At 34.0% G+C, this 21,253-nt stretch overlaps 1 protein-coding gene across 1 annotated transcript in view; it reads left to right on the top strand.

Moving 5' to 3' along the window:
• The first annotated feature begins 341 nt into the window (after positions 1-341).
• LOC150098089 (nose resistant to fluoxetine protein 6-like) overlaps positions 342-21,253 on the top strand; it is a 125,870-nt gene continuing 104,958 nt past the window's right edge. The window contains exon 1 of the mRNA XM_090406679.1: positions 342-366. Within this exon, the coding sequence (XP_090262805.1) occupies positions 343-366 (24 nt within the window). The 5' untranslated portion in view covers position 342. The remainder of the gene's footprint in view (positions 367-21,253) is intronic.

Here is a 21,253-nt window from a genome sequence, read left to right as displayed (position 1 = left end):
TATTAAAAGAAATAATGATAAATATCCTTTATCATTTTGTAACCAAAAAGCAAAATAATATTTGCCTTTGCAAAATAAAAAGTTTTGAATATTACTAAGAGCTTACGAGAGTATCTACGGACTTCAGCATGAGTCGGTATGCCCTACTTAAAAGATAGCCTCTGCAAAATGAGAGTCCGTACACTCACCTTTTACTAATGTTTTGGATGAGTTTCAATGGATTGTAAACAACTGTTCTGAATTGTTGGTTCTGATTGGAAACCATGCAGAAATCTTCAGGAGGCAAAAACCCTCTTCACAATACAACTTTAAAACCAGATATTCCACAGTATTTAGAAGAGGATGATGAGAAGGAATGTTAGTCAGGTCAGTAAAACCCATAATTAAAAGCACTAATTAAATGCTAATATATAGGTTCCTGCGAAAAGTAAGCTCTTCTAAGTTTACTTTCGCAAAAAGGCAGACACTGTTTTGATGCTTATTTCTAAAATAGATATTTATTATCCTCTCTTTTAATCAAGAATTAATATAGCTCACTTCTATTTTTAAACAATATATCCAATATTTTAATATTTTTGTTTTATATTTGTTTAATATATCAGAACTTTTTACTGATTAGCTTTTTACCTACTTTAAAATTCAGTTTTAAATGATTTTATAAACAGTACAAATTATGACATACCAAACGCGTCTGGTATGTCTGCGTCTGCGACTAATTTTAGTGAAGTCTGATAAAATTCATATTAAAATTCATTAAATACGCCAAAAGATTCAATTTATATGTTATGTCTTATTTGAGTCTGTCCACCTATCTATGATTTAAGACTTTCTAGGCTTTAACCAGTGATGATCACATTGAGGCATATGAACTTCTTTTGGCATGCTAAGCTGCTCATTATAATATATCTAAAATTGCAATTTTTTTCTCACCTTACTTAAACACACGCGCGTGCAGGCGTCAAACAAATATGATTTACATCTAAAACTGAATATAACGTAAAAGTCATTTTTAAACAAATATTAAAATGTAACTATTTAATTAATTCCATAGGTATTATTATTTATTCATTCATTCATTGCATTTACTGTAATAACAAGGGAAAACAATTTCAATTTCCATCCTGTTTATACATGAATATTCTGTGAATAATGAGTTTATTTATTCGCATTTCAATTTCCACCCTCATCCCCCAATTTTAGTGTCAATGTATAAATCGCATCAACAGATTAATCTAAAAATGCACAAGTACTTCTAGCATGTCATAAAGGCTAACGAGTGTAGACACTTTTCAAAATTTTCAAAAAAATAAAAAAATAAACATTAAGCATTTCCTTTCTTCGAAGGATGAAGTCGAGTGGTTAAGCCACTTGAATTTGCAAGATATGTACCCTGTTAATTTGATCATTGAATGTGTGTCCATTTTTTGGTAGAAAACGTTAGCTGGTTAAAGCACTGGGAAGTTTTGTCAAGATTAAGAAAACGCAAAGTATTCCTATTTGGGCAAAACGTTTTTTAATATATTTTCTTCGTTCAGACTATAATAGCATGTAAACATTCGACAAGTATCATGGTTCCTATACGTCAGTGAAGAAAACAACAAATCCCCGATATTTACGCCCTCAAGGGATGTACAGAATATTACAATGGCACTACACGAAAAGTTTACATTATTCTTTACTTCCTATCAAAAATTTTAATGTAGATTAGTCTATTATGTGGGAATAATCCAATATTATCAAATCTTATATTTCGTTCTCCTAAGGCCCTTCTAACTGCATCAAGCCACCAGATCTTGGTCTTTCTCATACCATCAAAAACGTTTCGCTAACCCTTCTTTTCACACTATGTATAGGTGATATGCCACCCGAGATAAGCTCGACTCACGTATTCATGAATTTAAACGACTTCAAAAATCCTAATATCTTCATTTTTATTATGATTCTTCGTTGATGCCACTGTGAAAATATTGCATTTCCACATCTCAGCCTTTCTGGTCGAATATCATCTATTCAGATGGCTTTTACATTTCAAGTATTTGATAGCTTCAAGTATTGATATGTACGAGGGGCGCTAAAAAAAGTTATGATAAACATCTAGAACAAAAATGACTGGTTTGTGCAACAAGGGAAAGCCTTTTTCTCGGAGGATTGTAAATGATGCAGCTGCGTTGTAACAAATGTATAACATTTCCTGTGGAATATGTAGAATAAAGTGTAAGTTACATGGTTCTATCTCAATTCCTTCCTAGTGATTATCACAACTTTTCAGCATTCCCTGGTATTGATATTTCACATTGTTATCCAAATTTCCCATTACCTTTGTTACCTACTTTTACAGATTGCTTTGCTTTCTTACATTTCCATCTCAGAGCATACTGACTTACTTGCTAGGAAATTTATATTTATTTCTGGGACCTCCAACCCACGAAAGGTTGTAAATCCATAGCACAATCCTACCTGGACAAGCTAGGGATTTTTTCTATTAATTTTTATATATTTTTAAATGTTCATAATCTGGAAACCAAGGCTGGAACTTTCCCTCTTAATCCCTTTTTTTTTTTTTTTTTTTTTTGTCAGGCATCGAAGTTGCGGGGAGGTGGTATTCTACCTCCTCGTCTCCCACCTAAAGACAATCGCAAACACCCACGCCCACGGTGGTATTCTAGCGCACAGCCTATTGGATGGAGATCACTCGGCCAACAGGATTGGTAGAAATGACCAGGCCTTCAAAGTGTCCTGCATCCAGGCCTTCCATGAATCAATGTTTTCTTCAGGATCTGACACTGAATCGCCATGGTTTGATTCTTGTTTTTAAAACTTTTTTTAATAATATTTATACATGATTCAAGAGTTCACTTCTGAAAGCTACTAGGCTTGGATTCGTTTTAAAACTTCTGTAATATTTTTGCTTTCGATATGAAATTCATTTTTATCCTGCTCAAAACTAAATTATTACTTCCAATTTTGAATGCTCCGTATCTGTTATGTCCTGATCTAGCTAGAAGATATCTCTATAAACAATACAATAATAGTCGAATACAGAAAAAAAAAGGTTAAGAGGGCAAAGAGTTACTTCCTTATTTCTTGTGTCTTCTCTCTCTAAGTGAATTTCTGCATATTCTAGTTATTACTAATGCCACTGGAAATGGTATTAGTAATAACTAGAATTCTTTTTTGCCAGCTGTCTTTTCTAAAAACGTGGAAGAATTTTCCCAATTTCTTCCTTAATAGAACTTTCTGTGGGATTATATGAACAAATAAGTTTCACTGTCCGCAGTGAAGAAAACAGAGGGGCAGTGCATATTTATATGTATACATATGACTATACAGAAGTGCAATAGTGTACATGTGGTATTTTTCTACACAAAAGTTTTTGAAACGTAAAAATAAAGGTGAAAGGAAACGAATACAGTACTGTCCATTTGATCTGGAATAAATTTTTCTTACCTGTAAATTAATGATTATTACGATCACCTATAAAAAAGTTATTATTGCGATTTCCCCAAGAACGGCAAATTTATTTTCTAATCTACTCGCGTGCATGCACTGAACTGAGCCAGAAATTATCTTCATCAGTTGAGAAATGTTACTTTCTAATGTTTTTTTTAAACTGAAGGTCTTTCCACAGGTTCTACGAAAATATCACGTAATAAATTACATAGGAGTTTAGTTTCGAAACATGTATGTTGTCACATTATTCTTGATTGCGTATGTTTAGAAAGACATCGGTGCAATTTACAAAATATACTTCTAAATAGATTCATAAGTATACCCTCAAAAAATAAAAAGAATTGTATTCCCAATTTAAAACATTTGGAAGATAACGAAGTTCCTGCTTAGTAAATTTAATTCCTAACTAAATATTTGGTGAGAAATTTTTTAAAAAAATATATTTCTTAGCGAAATAGAAGAAACGTTTTCGGTAAGAAGCCAATCTGTTTTCTTTGCCATTAAGTTTCTTCGGTACTACACTGCAAAACATTCAAACTGAATGATCTTATACCATTTTTTCATTAAATTTTTTTATCTTTTCGAATGTTTTTCAACATAAATCCTTAAAAGTCGAATGAAAGGAAAAATACTTTCCTTCTCTTTCGGAATGCATCTTTCAAATAACGTAATACTGGGACGAAGTCTAACAAAAGTTGCGCAAGTCCATCAAGATATAACCGGTCTTGAGCCATCTTCGATTAAGACTGATTTCTTAATGTAAGCGCTTTGCTTTGTTAGGAAATATGTCCTTATTTAAATCATTTTCAATAAAAAATAAAGCGCATATTGAGACCTATCCTTCTTCTCTAACCCTGGAATGTATCCTTGTAACTCGGCATGCTAATCAGCTCTGGTAATAATCTTAACTAACAAATTATCATAAATGGCAAGAAATATCTCAAGGAAATGATTAGTATAACAGCAGAATATTTATTTCTTTAGAATATTTCTTTTGTAAATAAATACAAATGTGTTTGGATTGGTTTGATGTTGCATCTTACTGAAGCTACATATTTTATACTGAATTTGTGAATAAAATTAACAGAATATCTTATTATGGTTAACAAGAGGAATGAAGGGTGCTTATACAGGATTTGTAAGCTTTATTCTAACTTGCAGCCGGAAACAAAATGTGCTTTGGAAAGAAAAGCTATGCAGTGAGAATTTAAAATTTGTGCAGTTAAATTTATACGGAATACAAATGAAATATTTAATTAATTTACTGTCTGGCATGAAATTATGGAAACTTGTGTAGTGGGTGGAGGGGGGGAAGAAAGCCTTAGAATAAACTCTGCGGTTTTCTACCGCTTTCAGCATTATTAATGACAGCATGGAACACAGCACAGTCTAAAAAATAAGTCTAATAGGTAATTACGACGGTGAATATCATAGATCCATGCATAGTTTATAATTAAATATAGAAAAAATTTTTTTTTTAATTTTGAAATATAATCAGAGCTCATCTAGTCTGCGATGAGAACCAACAGTTCGAAACAGCCGTCAGGCCAGCGAAACTTAATTTAAGCAGTAATAAAAAGCAAATACACGGGCTCCTGGGTAGAGCTTGTGTCATTTAAGTAGTGCAAAACTAAGGCAACTCCGATGCCGAAGGTTATATTCTCATAAGCTATGGTAAATTACGATTTTTTTTTAATTCATAATTTACCAGAGCATTTATAAGATGGAGGATGTTATGGATCCTTCCATATTATATCTTACTTCTGCCAAGTTGAAGCTTTTCTGCTCTATACTTTAGAAAACGATAGCCCGGAATATAATCTATCGTTACCAGCATTATTTCTGCACAAGGATCAGAATGTATGTTTGGATTTTGTCCACTGCTGTATATTAATGCTGCTAACAGTGGCAAATCCTTTAATGGAGTTCCTCTCTCCTTGTAACTACAGTGTTAGTTTGACTCACAAATTCAATTTAAAATTGATCACGCCAATCCAACGACATTCGAAAAAAGAAATCCAAATACCTATACAAATATTCCGCTATTATATTAAGCATCTTCGTAGAATATTGGAAAGATCTGGATTGAGTATCGTCGTAGTACGCCGTCTTTTTAAACATAGGTGAATTAGAAAATCTAATATCGCAGTCTCACGATGAGAAACTCGGAACTTGGCTTGTATAACACGCGAATTGATTTGAAAACATCTAATTTACAGACAATACATTCGATTCAGCCTTTCTTACTATGGTGCAATCTATATACCAACCAACCTGGGATTTTTCAGCAGATGTGGACAACGTTATTCTGCAATAACGTTGTCCCGTGTGATCCCGTCCCAGTAGTATGGGAAAAATATTTAGAAAATTATGACCTATCATCGAAATAACGTTTCATCTTGACATTGAAAATCTACTTATTATGCTATATAATCCAACTAAGAGTATTATTTTTAATATAAAATGCATATATGCAAATTCACTAAAGAATTCTGCGTTTAATAAATGTTTAATACTTTTTTCCTTAATTAATCATTTTTGGATGCTGATTTGGAAATCGTAAACGATCGTTGTATGCCATTTTGTATTTGTTTGGACAATATGAAAAAAAAAAAAAAAAAATGACAGCACTGCGGATCAGAAAGGGCTGAGATTTCCTCGTCTAACTTAGAGATGAAGAACGCACAACCCTTTGTGATCCTCAATCCTTGGTTGTCCAACATCTGACCCACGATTCGATATATTTTCATTATGATTATATGTAAAAGTGACAGAAAATACTACGTAAGGGATGAAGATGAAATTAAATCTTGATTTAAAATGTTGACAAAAACAGAAAACTTTTTATAAGATAACTGGTGAGAGGAAGCAAAATATTTACTACATCTGCTCCTTCATGTTAAGGAAAAACAAGTCTGTACTAAACAGTTCCACCTGAGAAGATAAATCATTTGAAAAACATTCATAAGATGGATAAAGGAATTGTTTTTTATATTCAGAATAGCATAACTTAATAGATTTGTCCTCCCCCCCCCTCTCTAGCATGTTAGTTCACATTGAGAATCTTGAATTTTAACATCACTACCAATAACGTATTTAAGCTACTGTTCCCGTTTCAAGATGTGTTGTAAAGTGTGGTAAGATATGCTGTATCTCTTTTGGCTGCCAATGAGAAGAAGCAAGGTGTCAGAAAGTTAGCATCATCTTAAGAAAATGATGCAGAAGCCAGGTGAAAAAAAATTATGGTTTTAGCAAGGAATCAAAATCCGTTGCCCCTTGCTGTGGATATCATGATCAATTATTTTATGCATTTACTTTCATTTTGGAAATCATATTTGGTATTTTGAATTATTTAATGCACATTAATTTACCCTTTTCCCAAAATAAGGATAATACAACTGATTTGAAATCTAGATTTCAAAGAAAATTCAGGATTCTGCTGTTGGAAGAATCTTCGTATATGAAATATTTCCAGAAACACTTCAGAGAGAGAGAGAGAGAGAGAGAGAGAGAGAGAGAGTGCAAAAGCTGACATGAAATGTTCAAGTAAGACGGTTTCAATCTTCCGGAAATATGAAAGGTTTTTCCAGGCGAAGAATTTTCATCCCACGTGGTAGACTGTTGTCAACTCTTAACTAAATTAAATCTATAAAGGTGTTTATACACCTTCCTAAATGAGTACATTTTATTGAAAAAATTAAAAAATATATTTTCTCATTTGCAACTTAAATATATGAATAATTCTATGTGAGTTTATAATAATGAAATAACTGGCTTTTTTATGTCCTTATCGCTAGATTTAGGAACTTATATGTATTAATGAGTCTGTAGGTTTAGCAATTAACTATAACAAAAACAAAAGCCTGATCTGCCTGTTTTGATCCTTGATTGCTTGCAGCTGTTGTTTGTCAGAATATTAGCCTTACCAAGGTGATCATCCGAGACACACCAGGAGGTATTCCATGATTTCGAAAGTATTGAGTTGCCTTCGTACTGATATTAGTAACGAAGAGTTTAGTTCTTTGTAAACTATATATATTCTAAATATACAACTTGAAACTTAAAAGAATACCCCTCAGTAAGAGTAAGAATACTGACTAATTGACTAATATTGCTTCAATATTTCAAACACTTTAAATGTTTTTTTTTTTTTTTTTTTGTCCTAAAGGCTAGAATATAAATAGATGCATGTGCGTCAATAGTCAAGGACTAGTACGAGGAAGTCCGGGATATAAAATATAATGAGGAAAAATGGAGTGTCAGGTTGCCATGTAGCTTATAAAAGTAAATGATATATTACTCGATCATTGTTAAGCCTAAATCTTTTATTGTATAAAATTATAGTTTTCCATAATCAGAGTTTATCCTACTGCGATTTATTGTTTCGAAGAAAGTCTCCAAATGTTAGAATGTTCGTTACTCATCGTTCAGAATAAGAGTAAAGGCGCAACTTGGACATATTTCTTATTTGTTTCAGCAGTATAAATTCTCTGTTCCAATATTCCGATTTAGACAAAAAAAAAATTATTTGAATCGCAATCCGAGAAATGTTTTCTATAATTTCAATGAGAGAAACGTGTTACAGACCAAGCTTAGAATAATGTTATTTTGGACTGTGCCAGTATTTGTCGAATTCCCGATTAATTTATTTTGTACATAGTATTTCTTCGGTAGTGAGTGCCATTTCAAGTTTCTGAAAGTACTTGAAATGTAACTATCACCGGGTAAGTCAAATATGTATGGGTAAGAGACGGTAAACTATTCATGAGAAAGAACGACAACACAAAAGTGATACGGATAAAAACACCGGACGACCTCGACGAACTCAGTCAAAGAAGGCAGCAAATCTAAATGTTACCTATGAATAACTGGAACAATAAACACCTAAATGGATTTAAGATTCCACATGAATAGCTTAGATTCTGATGCAACTGTAATAAACTATATTATTTAACATCCGTAAAAAATTTTTTTAACACTACTACAAACTCATCCAAGAATTGCAACATATATCATGTCAATATTAGGTCGATAAGGTCAAATGTTGATAATTTAATGTTACTTTTCACAGAAATCCAATCATATATAGATGTACTAGTCTTAAGTGAAATATGGATCAAACAACTTGAGATTGATTGTTATTCTCTCGCAGATTACGACACATATTATGATTGTCGCGACTATAGTCGTTCAGGTGGATTTAGAAAAAATATTTATAAATTTCATAGACTGAAATCAAAAATGCAAAACGCTGAAACTGCAATGATTTACGACACAGCAATGAATATACTTATATTTGTTACATACAGTACACACGATGGTCCAGTTGATATCTTTCTATAAAACTAAATAATGTCCTAAAAAGCTTAAAACACGACAATGTCATACTAGTGGGGGATATAAATTTGGACCTTTATAAGAATAACAGTAAAACTGAAGAATATAAAAATATATTATCTACTCGTGAGTTTCTTGCTTACATCGATGGCAATATGAGAGAAGCGAACAACTCAGGTTGCATTAATCACATATTCATAGGAAACAGAATGGCCTATGGGTATACTCTGCAATCTACTTTAGCAAAATAACAGATCACCATTCGATACTGTTGAAGCTATTCTTACCTAATAGCGTTGACATGAGCTGCACAGATAGTCATAAAAAATTCGAAATAGGCACCAATTATAATAAATTTGAGAACTACATAAAACATCAACTGCCTCAACCGACATAAATCAGCTATATGAGGAATTTATCAAAATGATTAAATATGCAGACAGCAAATCGCAATATCACAAAAGAGTTACTACAAAAAAGGATGTTCACACACACTGGATAACAGATGAACTAAAAAATATGATAAGGACAAAAGAGAAGCTCTATCATAAGCATAGGAAAAATGCCTACAATTTAATGTTTAAACAATACAAAAATTTCGCTAAATACCTAAAGGGAAAAATAAAGCAGGCAAAAGAACATTTCCTTCTATTGAAATTTCTTTCTTGTAATAATGATAAAAGTAAAGAATGGAGGTTGGTTAATATGATAATAAATAGCACAAAACACGCGAATTCCCAGAGGGCAATGACATCACCGATGTACTTGACAAAATGAACAACCACTTTACAAACTATGGTAGTTGTGATTTCGACCCTGCAGAAAGGATAAAGCACGTGAGTCACCTTCCATGGATTAAGAATTCCATGTATCTACACGCAGTAAGCGAAGATGAGATAAAGAGTGTAGTAATCGGATTAAAAAAAGGGAAAAAAATGGGAAATGACAATATAAATGTCAAAACATTATCATTAAATACAAATTACAGTGCTTTACAAATATTATTAATAAATCCTTGGAACGTGGTAAGTTTATAGAACACTTAAAGACTGCTTCAGTTGTTACCTCTATATAAAGGAGGTAACAGAAATGAAATAAAAAATTACAGACCAATATCTATACTATCCACAATCTCAAAGATTATTGAAAATCTAATAAAAAAAAAACCCGCTTAAATAGCTATTTAAATACCATATCCTTTTACGCAATTAATTAATTAGATCTGGATACAATACCGAAAAAGCGCTATTGGAGTTTCATAAAACAGTCTATAGTGGAATAAATAAAGGAATGCACACAGAAGCCGTTTTTCTTGATATATCTAAGGCGTTCGACTGTGTTCATCATGACCTATTGCTACTGGAAATTCCAAATACGGCATTAGAGGAATTACTAATAACTGGTTCAGATCCTATCTGAATAATAGAAAACAATATACCAGCTACGGCACATTCAACAGCGCAACAAAAATAATAAAATACGGATTCCCGCAAGGGTCTGTACTAGGACCCATCCTATTTTTAATATATATTAATGATTTATGTAAATACAAACTTTTTGGCAAAATGATATCCTTCGCCGACGATATGACATTAATATACACCGAAACAACCCTTGAAGATCTAAAAAATCGGGATGTGTTAAAACAAAGTAAATAGTTTAGCGATAATGAACTTAACATTAATACCGATAAAACGAGATATATGTACTTCACGTTAACAGAAAAGCTAGACCACGATATAACCATAAAATGACATAAAAGGAAATGTAGTGACATCCTAAATTGTAACTGTAGCTTAATCAAAAAAACAAAATCAGTCAAGTATTTGGGCCTCCATATCGATAGCAATATGAAGTGGAACTCCCACACACCACTTTCTTAACAAATAAGTTTAGGTTCATAATTATTAGAATATATTATGTTAAAAAATTGTAAATGCAGCATTCTTAAGATGCTTGTGCAATATGGCATCATCTGTTGGGGTGAAGATTATTACAACAAACTGCTTCCATTAATAAGAATGCAAAACAGAATAATTAGAGCCATAACCATTACTGATTTCGCACATTCAACCAACGATCTGTTTGTCATGCATAATATTCTACCACTACAGAAACTATATCTTTACGGTTGTCTATTATACGTAAAAAGGAACGCTGAAAGTTTCTTGGTATATAATGTAGACTAATGGATTAAGATGCGGCTGGAACATGCTGGTAGTATTATACCCAAGACAAACAAAGAAATTTTTCATAAATCCTTCGAATACCTAGCGACAAGCAGTTACAATAAACTCCCAAATGAAATCAAATTTATAACTCCAGCTTATGCATTTAGAAAAAGATTGAGAGACTACCTCATGGGATTAACAATGTTGACAATTACTCTAAACGTACAGTATGAGGCACAGTAGTGTAGCTAGAGCTTTTGCCGCCCGGGGCTGTCCCTGAGTTTGCCACCTCTCTCAATACACACCAAAAATACTACAAAAATCAAACGACGTATAGGGAAATAAAAATAAAACACTGTGTTTATTTTTGAAGTAAAACTTTAATTTCAACATTCTAAAATGTTATTGTTCTTGCTTTTCTGTTAGCGAAATCGTGAATGACATTGGCGAAGTCTATTTCATAATAATGTAGGTAATTCTTGATATATTTTATTTAGAAAAACTCCTCTCACAAGTAGCAGCACTTACAGCAATTGTGAGGAAAATTCGCAGTAGTATTACAATATTTGGAAATGAGTTCTCGAGACTGTATTTTAGAATTAACTGCAAAAGTTCAAAGTGTCGCCCGGAGCGGACCTCCCCAGCTCTTCCCTAGTTACGCCTCTGATAAGGGATCATTATAACTCACATATCATATCCAATTAAGGTACCAATATATTAATTAGTTCATTCACTTAGGAGACTAATAACATGTACATCAAATCAAACCGTGCAAGGTGAGCCCTCATAGATACTGTCACTGGACTCGCAGTGACTGTTTCGAACTAATTTAATTCTCTAGTAACCAGTATGGCTAGGGCCCTTGGTTACACATAAATACACAAACTAACTTACTTTATCACTAAAACCAGTAACTTATTAAAAACTACGAAAACTTTCCTTATATATATATATATATAAGGAAACATTTATTAACTATAACAAAATAATAGCCAAAAGATAAGTGTAATTACCAACAGAAAACGATAGTAATACTTGAACTGTATTGTATAATATAAATATCTTGTATACGTGATGGGAATGATAATAAACTGTTAATTATATCATGTTGAAATAAGTGTTGGGACAAGTTCAAGTGACCACATTAGCCATATACTAATATATTATTATTATTATTATTATGTGACACCTCCAGGAAGTCCAAAGACTTATCGAGGGAGAGTGTGCCAACAGCATCGAACGATTGTTCGCTTCCAACCAGGGTTGTCAGATGAACGCAACAGCTTATGGCCAAAATTTAAAGAAAATATGGCCAAAAATGGTAACTTTGTTAAAGTATTAGGCCAAAAATATGGCCAAAGATATAAAATGATTGAATTGTGTGAATTAACATACCAACAATTAAGTGTGCATAAATTATGCCTATATATTCGATTACATATCATCAAAAATACTTTTAATTAAACTTAAAATACTTACAGTGAAACTCAGCCTAATTTGACAGCACTTCCTCAAGATATTGAATATTTTGTTCTTTTTCTGTCGAGTCGTAAAGGGTTTTGCTGTTGTGCATTTGTAGCATTTCGGGAGTACATTTAAAATTTTGGCAGCACATATTGTTATCACTTAAGAATGAACGGATTTTTAAAATTGAATCCAGCAGTTTAATTTGCATCCTGTTTCTGGGTTTAGTTTTGATAGATGTTACATAAGAAAAAATTCGTTCAACTATTGCGTTACTTGCTGGCACGATAAGGAATGTTAGGGCATAAATTGACAGTTCTTTAAAATGATTGTGTTTGGATACTGCTTGCCAGAATTCTAAAGCTTCCTTAGGGATTCCATCTTGTTTGAAGTTTTCTTCTTCATTCCACGCAACAAGCCTAATTTTTCTGTATTGGTCTTCGACTATATCAACATCGTTTATTAGGTGGAAAAATGGCAGATCAGAAATTTTCCCTTTTCTGTTTGGCTTAGAATAACAGTAGGATTTAAAAGTAACAGACCTTTAAATATATCAGCTGACTCGGGGAGCCGCTTGTTCACTTGATTCAACGATTCTTGAAACATGGCTTAGCACCTAAATTTCACAGACTTTATTTTATTATTTTCTTGTTCCATATTAGGCGAAGTGCTAAAGCTGATCAAGTACGTCCTAATTTCTTGATCAAATTTAATTCCAAAGTCCACATTTTCTACTATTCTGCATGTTCTATCTTCGTTGTACAGCCTTTGATAAAGATTATCAAAGTATGTGTGTGCGCAGTTCTTTGGCAAAATCCTAAGGATCAGCATAGGTTTGCTGGAACAAAACATTAAGCTTTTCGAACTCTTTAACAATGGGAGTAGCAAATACAAAGTAAAAATAATTCATCCTATCTTGTAACATCTCTTTTATCAACCATGTCTTATACCTCGTATCTTGACCTCTAGATTGTTCACAGCAGGTGAAGTAGGCAATTAATTCTTCCCAATTTAGCAGTATATTATTGAAGACTTTACCTCTCACTAACCACCTTGTCTTGGACAATTTCATAAATGGAAGGGATGCATCTCGTTCCTGGGCATCTTCAACTGCTGAATTCATCACTTTAAAAAGAGTCTTAAAATCTTCTCTTCTCATATTGCTATTTGAAAACCATGAAGGAATTTTAGTCAAAATGAATCCAACATTGGATGGCAGCTTTGAAAATGCATGCTGTATACAAATTGCCAGAGAGTGGCAAATGCACTTGAATGCACACACACATTTGAATACAGTTCGGATTTTCATTTCTAATCCTAGTCCACAGGGAATTGTTACTTCCAACCATAGCAGCAGCACCATCACTAGCAAACCCAATACAGTTCTTAAGAGTTTGATTATATGAAGCTAAGACTTCTGAAATTTTATTAAATAAAACCTTGGCTGTTGTCTCTACAACAGGTATAAGACCCGAGAAAGTTGAGTGAATTTTATTTGTTTCATTGCAAAAAAAAATCTAAGAACTATGCACAAATGCTTTTGTATTGCAATATCTGTAGATTCATCTATTAGTTATACATACTTTTTACCTTCTAAATCATGCTTCAGTTGCTCTTTCAATGAAGCAGCAATTACATTTTCTATAATTGCAATACATTTGGTTCTGTGCAGTTTAATGCTACCAAGAACACCATTTTGGCAATATTTCTTAACTACTTCACCTATATGATCTACAGCACGAATTGGGAAATGACATGCTATTGCAAGGCTAAGTTCTATTTCTGTTTGTATTTCCTGGTCATTCATGGACGATTTGATAACTTTAGCTAGATTTTTCGTGAACAGATATGTTATAAAGTTTTGGCAGCACATTAGTTTTGCAATACGCATGTTGTCCATCATCAGAAGATTTCAGCCACAAATATTTTATTTCCCACTCTTTTTTATATTTTCTTCCACCTCTATTATCACTTTTGTACTTAGGCATTTTAAAGGGCTTGAAAAAAACAAAATATCTCAATTCAGAAAATGAAGAAACAAAAAACAAATTATAGATAATAGTATTACAAAATTTGTTGTACAAATACTAATCTGGCACAGCAAACACCAATCTAAAGGGAAAATAACAAAAATATAAGCAAGATAAAGATCGAGTTTATAAACGATATTAAAAAATTATTCATTAATTATACTAAAATCATTTAATTACCATTCTTACGAAAATGAACATATTACTTGCATATTGTCACAATGCGGGTAAAGTTTATGCAAAATATTCCAGTATGAAAGCTTATGAGATAGAACTATCACCAAAGAGCACTAAATGTCTGATATCACGCAACGGAACAACATTTGCAACACTAAGTCTACGCCGTAACTAACTAGAGACAATCAAAACAGACATGGACCCAAGCTGGCATGGCTGTTGCGTACGTGTTTTATACGAGTACAAAACGAAGCTGCATCGTATTTGGTGGTATTTATCAACAGAACTGGATCAAGTTTATAGCAACAATAGCGAGCGGGAGCTTTGTGTACTTGTTTTATACAAGTACAGAATGAAGCTCAAGCATGCTTGGTGTTATTGAGGGAGTCATAGTAACAAACTATAAGCCAGCTACCAAAGGCTCATTACGACGTCATCGAACAAACATTTTCAGTAACAGTCTATTTGCATCAAGGCGCGTCAACGCCAATCAAACGCCGCCTAAAGGGGTACCAACAGCTAGCCTTACAATGCGACAACAATATTAAACTAAGTAAATAATGCATATGATTTGAAATCTTTGTAAAAATGGCCAAATTAGTGGCCACATTTGCATAAATGGCCAAACGGATTTTTTCCTCTCCCCAGAGTTCAAAAAAGTGCCCAAGTTTTGAAAGTTGGTCATGAAATGGCCAATCTGGCAATCCTGCTTCCAACTACTAACCGCGATCAAACTTGCTTAACTTTTTGCGAGCCATTAGTAGCAGAGGCTCTACCAATCGACCAACCTTTGCTGGCTAATGCAGAAAGTTCAACCTTTTACAGTATATCAGTCTATTGTTAATGACATGTGGAGATCAAAATCAGTTGCACTGAACATTTTCAGCAGAAGAAAATATGAGAGTGCCATTTCAGCCAAGACCCGTTCAAAACGCTAACACTAGGGGAACAGAAGTGTGTTCGGAAGGGTAGTATAGAAATCTCGAAAGTCTGGTGTGAAAAAGATCAATCAGAATTTCGGAATAGGAATTATGGGCTAGAGGGAGGATCTTGGATTTTATTGAATGGAAGTTGCACACAAGACAAGCAACAATACAGCAATCAATCACAGACTACACTGTTGTAATGATGATCATTCTTAAGTACATTGAAAGTTAGTGATATGGAGCTACAAATCACTCCACATCAATTTCAGATGGGATGACTGTGAAACGTCTTATGCCGGAGTGAATCATTCAAACTATTAGGCCTGGTTAGGAGATGCAGCAGAATAAATGCAGTTATATGGATGAGCGGAGACGAATACAGTATTTACTCGAATATATCTCGCACTTTTTTCTCCAAAATTAAAGTTAAAAAATCTGCGGGATATATGCGGGGATTTTCGGAAACTAAAGTTTTTCAGGAAACCTTTATCTCATCTTCATCAAGCGATATATTTGAATCTTTTAGCGACAATGCTTCTGTAATGAAATTAATTATTACTGGTGAAATCATGTCCCAAGCTCTAAAAATCCAGTTGCACAACAGTTCTAATAATGGTCTCTTAATCTTAATCCACCCCCCGCGCAATCCAAGATCGAGTAGAGGTCAATACCCTCACTCCCACATTTCCTCTACTGGTTGCTTCCATCTCTATGCAAATGATTGGTGCGGTATTAACGAAAGATGGCACGACTCAACGACAAAGGCAAGCCGATGATTGTCGAGTTGGAATGCTGATTCTGTTCAACGAATTCCGAAATACCTGAAATTGCCATAATATTTGCTACCTACTTTTTAAAGCTTTAAACTTTTTTCGTGTGCCGACTATATACGAAACTTTTTAATTTCTTTTTTTTTTTTGTGAAGTAAAATCAGGGATGCGAGGTATTCGCGAGGGCGAGTTATATTCCAGTAAACACGGTATGTAGCAGAGATAGCCTAGTTGACTAAGTGCTTGGCCCATACGCATTCCAAATCAATAGATTGAAAGGGTTGGAATGCTAGTGTGACATAAATGTTTGCCCAAGTCCTTAGGTGGAGATAATTTTTATTTCCAACCAGTATGACTGCGTAATGAAAGCCTTAAAAAAAGATTAATGTTTGACCTATGGAGCATGGTTCCCAGGAGACTAGTTTCTCTACCTTCGTGGATGAGAATGATTTTTTTAAAAAATCACTTCCGGATAACGCAACACTTCCTACACTGTAGCAGTTTTGGAGAACAACACTACAGTGAGGTAAGGTGCCATTATGACATGTTTTGAAGAAAATGTTAAACTTGACTAGCATACATATCGTCATGATATCTGCCTAACAGAAACCTTTGGGACGAGTTGGAAACTTGGGTACAGGTCCGACCACTTTTTGGAGAAAGTCTGATCAATTATCGTTCAACACGACAGGTCCAAAATTCCTGATTCACTGTCCCAAATTGGAGGCGAGTATGATTAGGAAAAGAGGGCCAACATGCTATTGAAGCGAGTTACCTGAAATATAATTTCAGGTAACTCGCTTCAATACCTAGTACACATTTCAGGATAATGTATATGAAATATTATACTCGACTCTCAACGATTATACTGGAAAGCCATTTAAAATTTAAAGATATATGCTTATTCATTGATACAGGGTAACAAGAAAGAACATTGTTTAAATTTAATTTGCTTTCTGTCAGTCATACATGAAGTAATATAAATGAATAAATATATATGTTTAAATTTTAACTGCTATGTATTCCGTACATTTATGAAAATGTACAAAATTATAAAGCACTATAGTAAGAATGCAAAATAGATTAAGACACGAATCTCTTCGTTTTAGTAACCAATATGCAAAAGGTATAGTATTTTTGAATGTATTAAGACTACCCAAATACTGTTGCATTTGCTTTAAAGAACTTCATTATTTGTTTCATAGCACACCAAGAATTCCTTTCATTTAATGCCATTATTATTATTAGACACCTCCAAGAAGTCCGAGGACTCATCGTGGGAGGGCACACTACTCCGCTATTACTATCCTGTCATGTTCATTTATTTTTTAAGTGAAGGTGATTAACCAAACTGAGTTCAATATCATAAACGATTTTAAAGAAATTCTTAACTAAATCCCGAAATTCTCCTTAACAGTTACATAATGAATACCAAGACATTAAGTTTAATAGTGACTTGTTAACTTATTCAAACCATATTTGAGAACCAGTGAAACAAACTCCTCAGTACAATCATTTTCAAATTAAATTGCCAGAGTATGATAAATTTTTATGAAATTATTTTATTAGAAAAGGATAAGTAACTTCAGTTTGTCATCTTGGTTGGTAGAGTAGGCAACATCCAGCTCTTCAACATACATGCCATGGATTCGAATCTTACTGGGACGGATGTTTATTTGTGCGGTAGATTATTTTCAGAAGCAGGCATAAGATCGCCATCCTTCTTACTGGGGAATTGAAGAGGCGTAGAAGAGTATACCATGCTTGATTTCTCGAAACAGAGATATGCCAAATTATCTGTCCCTTAGGCCATCCATGGCATCAATGTGCTATATATTGGTCTGTAATCCTTGTGGTGGGATACGTATAAAAAGTTCATTAATGTTTTTCTTTCTCGTTCGACATAATACGCTCAACTTTTTCTATTAATCTTCTATATTTAAATAATTACGTTATAAGTCTGAAGGCTTAAGAGGTATTTGTATCCATGATGAAGTTTATGAACAACCAGAACTTGGAAGCTTTCAGGACCAATAGGAATGCGATTTTAAATGGAAAAACAACAACAACTAAAATAATGAAAAATGCATGATATACCCCAATAAGAAGACAAGAGCCCCCATGGATCTTAGATTCAACATGGGTATATGATCGAAAGAAGCAGTCGGAGAAACAAAGAGACACAGGGAATGAAGCATATATGAGATTGCGTACAGAAGGCAGAAATCGAATCAAGCAGAACAAGACTATTAATCTAAGAAATGTGAAGAGATACAATTATAATTTCGCCAATCAGCTCACCAAAAAGACTGCCACGTATTTAGAAAAAGCATCCTGATATTTACAAAGTTTGGTGCATGTACTTAGAACAAACAGATTTATCTCTAGGGATCAGGATAAAAGAAAGATCAATATCATATATGATGGAAAACATGCCTTCCTCTGCATGGGAGATCATTGTATTTGAGATCATTGTAGTTGTGGGAAATACGAATATTAATAAAAATCATGGTGTGATTCTGAATTCCATTTGGCAACGATTAGTGGATAAATACCATCGTTTTCATCACTTCTCCATTCCTAAGAGTTCCAGACATTAAAACCATACAAAGAGGAATAACAACTTCCCAATTCTTGTTGTCAGTGTGTGTTCAACATCCAAGTAATCCAGACGGTCGAGTGGTTACCGTAACCGCTCTCCCAAACAGGCTGCGAGTTCGAATCCCGCTATATGGATGTTTGTGACTGTTGTTGGATAGGATACGAATTTCATCATCCAGTGAGATCCCTGAACGCTTAGTAGACTGAAAGTGACGTGAAAAATTACCATGTTTGATCTCTAGATCTCCAGAGCTATGTACTTATAGGTTCATAACGTTTCGTGGGTGGGAGTCATATAAACATATGATCTAATTTGACCATATTTGCAATATTCCCTCTAAATTTCAATTCCCTGTTCCTCAATTCCCCCACTTCAAACCGCTAGTCTCATCAATTGTTGCAGTCCACTCCTCTTGTAGTACACAGATTATGATCTCTTCATCCCAAAGTACACGACTGTACAAGTCTACCATATGAAACTGGTAGCTCATACGTCTAAGTCATTCTGCACGAACTTCAAGGACTGACGATTCCCAGGCATCGTCATATCGCTAGATCTCACGTCCTTTAGTGTCATTGGCACACAACTGAATATTTCCCAGTAATTCATTTCCTACATCACTGATTAATAGCGGTCAAAGCACCACGTTTCACAACTAGTACTCTCCTCCTGGATTCATTTCCCATATACTACTCTCTGATGTCTATCCATCAGCCACCCTTTTATTCATACCGCTAGCTTCAGATCAATCTCATATGCTTCGATTCATGAGTTCCATGTGGTATTCTGTCAAAGGCTTCGCAAATTCAAGCAGTATAATTATGCAGCTATTTCCTTTATCCAACTCAACTATTATTATAAAAAAGTGAGAAAATTCTATGGCAAGATCTACCTCTCATAAAAGCATGCTGTATATGTCATTCCATTCCCGAATTTTGCTTATTAACAATTTTTACAATACCTTAACCACCAATACCCAGATACTGACCTCTATTCTTTCTTTTATTCGCTACATATCGGAAGAACTCTTTGGAATTTTCTTTGACCCGTTTGGCTATCTTCCTCTCATAATATGCTTTTGCCTTGCTCACTATACTGACACCGTTCATGCCAGATCTTTGAACTGCTCACAAACTTATCAGCATTCTCTTTATATATCCTACGCAACTTTTTCTGAAATTCCGCTTAATTATACTACTCAAATACTTTAACTTCTAATTTACCTTTCTGGCTCTGGGGTATATAGTCTGGTACTGCTTTCTTTCAACCCTCCTTAATCAACTCGCGTGCGCTACTATCATATTTTCCCTCCATATTTTTATGCCAAAGTTACTACTCCAATCTGGCTACTCAGGTTGTGATAACCACTTGTTTTGTAATATCATAATATACTCCTTCTTAAATTAAAATTCCGGATGTTTGACAAAATCTCTCAGATCATCACATAATCACTCTCCCCAGTTTGAGGCAATGTGTTACTTATAAGATTTCTGGTGCTATCACCAGATCCAGCACTCTCGAACCCCGAGTCTCCTGCATTAAAGTTTGTCTAAGATAATTTACTTAGTAGCTTCATAAATTCCATTTTTCTTCCCTTCAACTACTTTATGTCTAAGTAATTGAATCCTCTCATAGTAATTACTAATCTATATTAATTTGCAGGGGCATGGCATTCATTTCATTTGCACACTCCAGGTCTATCGCAGAAACTAACTGTATATTTCATCCTATTGGTCTCTATTGTATACTATACAACATCAAATGCACTGTGCTCTGCCTCTTTGTTCTCTTGCTGGACTTACTCTTCTTGGATTCAATTCTTCTGATGTTTTATCAAAACCTCTTCTCCGTGTTGTTCTCTCTCCTGAAAACACTATACTCAGTGCATTCTAACCCTATGACTGTATAATCCTCTGTCAACCAAGTCTCTCTAATAACTCTTGGCTCAGTTGAACTACAATACTAAACACTCCTCTCTTATTCCGGTTATTTTTTCTGGTAGTTTGCATAAATTGCTGGATCTCTTTCGGCCCATAATTTCCCTCAAATATTGCGCTATCTCACTGAACCTCAAGTACTACTAGTGTCTCACTGCTGTTTACACACCATCTTCACCTGCATCCTTTCCGAACAGCTATTTTCCTGATATTGCTCTTCCAATCTCGATCTTAGTCAACAAGCACCTTTTCAAGGGTAAACTGACAGCTTTAAATAAGCCCTTTCTCCCATGAAACTCACTTCATACATTCACAAACTGCAAGTCATTCATCCTGCACAGTCTCTCTCCGTTGCTGCATTTGCAATCATGGCTTTTCTTCTCAACATG

The sequence above is a fragment of the Typopeltis vanoorti genome, chromosome 16, assembly GCF_054136105.1.
Source record: "Typopeltis vanoorti isolate ZY-2024b chromosome 16, IOZ_Tvanoo_1.0, whole genome shotgun sequence".
NCBI lineage: Eukaryota > Metazoa > Arthropoda > Arachnida > Uropygi > Thelyphonidae > Typopeltis > Typopeltis vanoorti.
This window is presented reverse-complemented; position numbering and strand designations above follow the sequence as displayed.